Consider the following 6,976-nt stretch of genomic DNA (forward strand, 5'->3'; position numbering starts at 1 on the left):
GAAATTATGTTATTCGATTGTTTATTAATAGTATCAGCTACTTAGTGCAAGCTGCATTTTAATTTAGAACAGCTGCTCTTGCCTGTGTTTATGTTCTGCTTTCAGTGTGAGTGCTCAGGGCACATGGTATGTGCCACTTCAGCACCCTCAGAGTGGCACCATCATCACTAAATGAGTGAGGGGTGAATTTTTCTAAATACATATTATCACATTCACACTGATCTAACCTTAGATGACCGTCTTCTGCAGAACGTTTGTCACGTTTGATGTTTAAGATTTGGTTTCCCCACTTTGTTGCTTGCTTTTTCCCTTGTTATTAAATACTCACCGATATTAATAATCACCAGAGAAACATGAATTCATTTATTCCTCCTGTCACCCCTTTGAAGTAGATATTGTTACTTTTACAGATGAGGAAACTGAAGCCCACAGTTCAGTAGCTTATCTGAGGTCTCTCTTCCATACCGTTCTTTACCAAGAAACTTTTCACCCGAGCAAAACTCATCAGAAAACTGCTCTGAGCATCCTGTCCCGTGAAGCCACAGGGACTTCAGAGAAGTCCTTCCCCTTCTGAGGCACCCTTTCTTCAGTTCTGCAGCTTTCCTTCCCTCTCCACATTAAGCCCCCCTAAGATCGTCACTTATGTCCTGACATCCGTGGGGTTTTCTTTGATCTATGATCTGTGCCCTAGTCAAGTTGGTATCTTCCTGATTGACTCTGTGAACCCAGCAGATGTGAGGTGTGTTCTGTTGGAGTTTTGGTTTACTTTCAGTCAGAAACTAAAACCGTGCCATAAGGCAGAAGTTACCTGTGAGCTTAATAGAATTCTTTCTTATGTCTTAGAGCGCGGTCATTTAAGAAACACACTGTTTATTCTTAAAGAAAACAAAGTTTGAATTTAGCCTCCTAAACTTCTCCATTAGCCAGCCTTTCAGCAGATACATCACTCATTTCTGTAGCCTGTGTCAGTCTAACCTTTCTGACCTTACATGACATAGAGGAGAAAATACAAACTCACTTTGCCTTTGCTGAGATGTCACAACTGGTAAGTAGAATTCTTGCTAGAACCAGGTTTCACTGATCATTAGTTCAGTACTTTTCCACTGCACTGTTAAGTGTTTGGTTGAGAACCCTATTAGAGGAGAAAATTTTTTAAGTGTACTTTTTTTTTTTAAACATAAACTACACTGTTTATTGAATTAATTCCTACTTTGAGATAGTATTTATAATTCATATGTTCATTTCACTTAAATTACAACAGGAACACCCTGCTCCCACCTTTGCCTCCCCTCAAAAGGACAACCTAGCCGTCATCATGATGGTGATCGAGGTCCAGGTCCAGCTCGTGCCTCCTCCTCCCCTGGGTGCTGCCCTGTTGTCTGTGTCCTTGCCAGTGGGGAGTCTCTTTTCTGGCCATATCTTATCCAAAGTGGCCATTTAGTTTTTTAACTTAATAGGTACTAAGCTCAGTCGTAGATTTTTAAAAGCTGATTTGTTATATACATATATATGTGTGTGTGTGTGTGTGTATTTATAAATTTAAAATATTTTAAAATAAATTTAAAATAAATTAAAACAATGAGTAGTATATAGTTATGTCATACTGCCAGCTACTTTCCAAAACAGTAATTCAGAAACTTAAGAATATTTTTGCCATCCATGGTGCGGAATGCCTCAAATAAGTTGCTTCAATCAATAGCTACTCATTAAAAAAAATGTGTGTCAGCCTCAGCACTTCCATCTCAGATTTAGAATGTATTTTCCAGGGCAGATTTCAGTTTGTAAAAGTATTTGCAAACTGATATAATTAGTATAGAAATACGATAAACTTAGGTAAAATAAAGGCCTTTCTGCCACTATCAAGCAGAAGAGGGTAGTTCATACAAGTCCCTCTTACATGGCTCTTTCCATTTAATTAATTATTTTTGTAACTATTTGATTATTATTTTTATAAATATTTTTGTCAAAACCCATTTCAGGTAATCGTTTTAAACCAAAAGGAGAACTTTGTGCTCCTACATTGTGGCCTTGTTCCTTTCTTTAGGTCATAAAATAATGGAGAAGTGCATTTATAATGTATTTTAGCCATGCCAGCTGATTTTCCTGAAACTCAGTTGACTTAGTTTTACTGTTGTAAAACTGTGGAGAAAACATGATCACAGCTCATAAACAGCGTGTGAGCTGTACGTAAAACAAGCAGGTTTTGCATTAATGGCCCAATTTTCACGAGCCTCCTTGGTCACAGCACGAACCTTAACTGCTCAGTCCTGCAGAGACTGGAAGAGACCGTGTCTTCTCTGCATACAGAGCCGTTCCTGCTTGACAGTTGAGCCATTCTCGCTGAAATATATTTGTATTAGTGAATTCAGAAATAAGTAAAAGCCCCGAATATATGCATATTCTTTCTGAGGTACAGATTTTTCAGTTTATTTCGACTCACAGCAGATTATATTATTAGAGTTCTGGTCCCACCACTAACTGTGAAGAATAGCACTGGCCTTTCTAGGATTCTTTAGAGAGCACTTCTTGGAGACATCACACAAAAATAGTTATCTTTGCTGGTTTTGTTTGTTTTTTTTAAAGGGCAAGCTCCAAGTGAAGGAAGGAGAGTGGGGGTGGAGAGGATGGATTCAGGCTTGAATAGCTGTGAGAAGAATGCATTACCCGGTGAGCCCAGCTTTGGGCTTTCCCTGCTAAGACCTAGGCAGTGAGATTCATATGCTGATGTGGTCATAGCTAATACCAGCTACTCAGTGCTTTAGCAAATTTCAGGTTTTCTTATAGTTCCTCTCAGTGTCTGTAACACCCCTCAAAGCTTCTACTGCTGAAGTACACTAGGGAATTTTGCTACTGTTTATTCTTGGTAGTGACTGTTGAATAAAATGGAAGTTGAAGAAAATACCTCAAGAAAGCTGTGTCATACAGGGTGATTGCCTTTAGAGGGTAAATCTTTGCTACACTGTTTATGTGACAGCTTTAAATTGTTATGATTTAATACTTCATACCTGTTGTTTTGTATCTGCAGAGTTAAAATAGGCACTTGAAAACAATTAAAACATTTCTTTTGACCAGTAATCCGGGCCAGCAAACTGGGTTATAATAGCTTTTGAATCTGTGTTCCCATGTAAACTGTACACCAAATGCCAGTCAGTCCATGCCAATTAGTGCTCATGTTGCTAGGTCACCATGGTCAATTGAAAGCCGCATCAATAGAACTTGAAAAGGTTTCCTCCTGATCAGACCTTCTGACATATTGAGCAGAATAATGGATGGGAAAAAACAGCCAAGTCCCCTACCCTAGATTCAAAATACTCAGCAGTAAGAATTCATTTGCAGCATGCAATTAACTAGAAAGAATGGACTCGAAGAACGAGCCTGGACATTTTAAAAAATAAAGCTTCATTCTCTTGTCTCGTGCATGTTTACTCTTTGGATAGCATCTTAAAATGTAGCCAGCTTGGTGATCTTGGGTCCAAAACTTTAGTGACTAAAAAAGAAACTTTACAATTGAAGATGAACAATTTTTTTTTTTAAGTCAGATCTTTCTGATTCAACTGAGTTTTAAACAGATGCTGATATTTCATGAGTATGTTACACTACACTCGCTGTGAGGGACCGGAAGCCCACTCTGGTCCTATATATCCCATATGACAAATCCAGGCACACTGGATTGTCCCAAATTTGGAAATGGTACCTGCCAGATTTTTGACCTTTAATGTAAATGTGATGCCTTTCCACAGAGGTGTTGGGGCCGAACCTCTGCTACCATGGAACCGGATGCTCCAAACCCAAAATGCAGCCTTCCAGCCAAACCAGTACCAGATGCTGGCTGGGCCGGGCGGGTATCCACCCAGACGTGACGATCGTGGAGGGAGACAGGTGATGGATGTGGTGTGGGCTTTGGGGTGGAAAGCTTACTGCTCCCTTTGTCCTAACCGTACCTCTTGGGACTCAATGGTTGGTTGGTTGTTTTAAAATATCTCTGTGTAAGTACTGTTAAGAGTAGCTCAGTTTCCCTTGGATCTCTCATTAAAAATGTTTATGGGGTGAGTATCTGCCTCACTAAATAGGTTGTACTTTGAAGATGCTGAAGAATTTTCAGACCAAAAGCCCCTTTAATCACAGCAGTCCAATATTTAGCACAAATATGGTCCAGCACCAAAACATATTGTTTCTCTTTATAATGTTGCTTTTTGTTGTATTAGAAACTGGATCTCTCAAAATGAATGGTAATTTTATAGAAGCCGAAAGTAATCTCTCACCTTTTCAGCTGTTACTTTTATTCCCCTTAGGAGTTTTCTGTCTTGATTTATCTGTTGTGTCTTCATGGAATGAAATCTCTCCTAATTTCCCACTTTTTTAAACTAAATTTAAACATACATTGAATGAGTATAGTAATTCCTAGACAGATTCAGTAAGAGGAAGCTTTATTTCCTTCTCTTTATAATACATCCATTTGTAGCAACATTTAAGCCTGAGGTCTGTTTGCCTCAGTCTGTGCCTCAGCCATTTGACACCCTGGCCAGTATTTACATGCTCCTTAATCCAGTGCTTGCCAGAGAGCAGGGTCTGAATGCAGTGATTCAGAGTGTGTAGTATTCGTGGAGTTGCTGATGTGAAGTGGTTATTAAATTGCTTACCTTGTGTTACCTCAGCCTTTTGCAGTGCTTCGAGTATTAATTTTCTAACTCACGTTCTTGCCATGTGTCCCTTTCTTCTGACAACTGAGAAGAATCTCTTGCCAGCTAAGAAAAATCTTTTCTTCACACTTTTTTTGGTGTACTCTTAAAAGTCTCAGTTCACTTTATAAGAAAATAATCATCTTAGTTGTCCTTTGAGAGAATTTTGTTAACAGTTCTTTAGATGTATAATATTACTTTACATACTGTCTGCCCAGAATCTCTACAGATGATATCAGCAGGTTCTTTAGATTGAGACTTTATGCTGCTAGAGTCAAGGTGAAAGGAAGATGTACCTGCAACTAGAAGTTGCTCTGGAGAAATTTGAGTCCAGTCCCCTCATTTTCCAAGTCAGGAGTTAAAACCTCATATCTGCTGTTCAGCAGCAGAGCTGGGGGTGCCTGTTAACTTCTGACCCCAGTTCAGTGGCTCTCCTGCCTTCTTTAGGGGAGACCCTCCCTTTAGAGGAGCTTTCTGCTGTTCCAGGAGGTCTAATTGTTATTCACTCAGGAGATCTAAATCATTTAGGACCTTTTGGAAATACATTTCTTTTTCAGCCTTTTTTCTGCAAAGATTTCTTTTTCAAGTAGAATTTTGAAGCACTGTTAAATTGTAGAAGCTCACTGTTAAAACCAGTAAAACTATACTTTCAGTATATTTTTAGTGGAGAACTAGTAAAGTGCTCTGAGCCAGTATGGGGAAAGGGGTCCATTTTAGAATCCTCCCTAGAAATGAGGAGTTGTGATGGCAGACACATCACATTCATCTTTAGGTTGTACCTAAATGGTGTTTGGAAGCATACTAGGAAATGTTTTGAAAGTTCCCTGTAATTGATTATGTAATAACCTAATGTGGTCTACTATTATTTATAGCTAAACAAACAAAAACGCCTAAAGGCTTCAGCTGAGGCAGCAAGCTCCTTCCTTGGTTAAGCAAAATGGCTTTCCTAGTCTAATATGTCTGAGGATGACATGGGCACCTTCCCACAATGTGGCCTGAAACACCATGGGGGCTGGGGGAGGGGCTGGTGGTGGGCGAGACTGACAAGTGTTTTACACAAGACACTTAACTGTCCTTCATTTGTGTACATTTTAAGGAATTTCTTAGGTTCTTGTTAAGGCTGATTTGGTTAGTTGTCAGTGATAGCATTTATGCTAATTTCCACTCACGTGCAGCTTTGGAAAAGGCTGAAAACCAAATACACGTGTTTATGGAGACCATCCATGTGATATACCTATAAGAAATAGTCCCTTTCTTTTTGGTGTGTTTTTCCATTGAGAAGTAAGATTAATTTCTTTGCAGGAGTGTTAATCCACAAAGTAAACTTTTGCTTTTTTTTTTTTTCCTTCAGGGATATCCCAGAGAAGGAAGGAAATACCCTTTGCCACCACCCTCAGGAAGATACAGTTGGAATTAGGCTTTTGTAAAGCTTTCCCAGATCCTTTCATCATTCTACAGTTTTATGCTATTTGTGGAAAGATTTCTTTCTCAAGTAGTAGTTTTTAATAAAACTACAGTACTTTGTGTATTTCTTTTAACTGTATATTTCTACTGATCCGATCTCACTGTTTTATGTTGCTTTCCAAAGATGTGTGTTGCATAATACAGTGGATCTGAATTTATTATTGCTTGTAAAACACATTTGATGGAATAGGAATACTGGTTTTTCATTATGGTTAAAAATCAAACCAGCTGTGGATTTCAAAACACAGTGTATTCTAGATCATCTAAGATCCATGCTGATTTTTAATGCACAGGAATTAAGTATGAACTCTTGAGCTGGAACCCTCAGCTAACTAGAGTGTATATTGTTCAGTATTTCTTTGGGAACATTTCATTGATGTACTTGTCATATGGAAATTTCTGGACTTTAGTAAAAAACAATGCAAAACTTAGAACTCGGGTCTCTTTTGTTGTTTTTCTTTTACAGTATTTAAACTTTGAAAATCTTGGCAAGTGTATGGTGGGTTTTTTTTGTTTTTTTTTTTACCACTATATCAGAATTTTCTACAATTAGGTGTCAAAAGAAAATCAATGAAGAAGTAGATTTTAAGAGGATATGGTCAGAAAGACAACCCATCCGACTCATGTATGCCTTTCCACTACTAATTTGGCAAGTTATAAAATCTTCATGAGATTATCTACATTTTACAAATTTCATGCATATTTGTGCTGTAGTTTTAAAGATTGGTTTTAAATCTTGGAGAATTCTCAAAGTTTGAGAAAAATCTTTGAGAAAAGTTCAGGGGGTGGTGATGAGAGAGAGGTGAGGAAGACTGTGGTATAAACAAACTTCT

The 6,976-nt window shown here is 38.3% G+C and overlaps 1 protein-coding gene across 4 annotated transcripts in view; it reads left to right on the forward strand.

Moving 5' to 3' along the window:
* Positions 1–6,577, forward strand: part of XRN2 (5'-3' exoribonuclease 2) — a 62,750-nt gene extending 56,173 nt beyond the window's left edge. For all 4 annotated transcript variants that reach the window (XM_061436387.1, XM_061436388.1, XM_061436390.1 and 1 more), the window contains 2 exons: positions 3,741–3,879; positions 6,031–6,577. In XM_061436387.1, the coding sequence (XP_061292371.1) occupies positions 3,741–3,879; positions 6,031–6,096 (205 nt within the window). In that variant the 3' untranslated portion in view covers positions 6,097–6,577. The remainder of the gene's footprint in view (positions 1–3,740; positions 3,880–6,030) is intronic.
* Positions 6,578–6,976: the final 399 nt, after the last annotated feature.

Source organism: Bos javanicus, chromosome 13 (assembly GCF_032452875.1).
Source record: "Bos javanicus breed banteng chromosome 13, ARS-OSU_banteng_1.0, whole genome shotgun sequence".
NCBI lineage: Eukaryota > Metazoa > Chordata > Mammalia > Artiodactyla > Bovidae > Bos > Bos javanicus.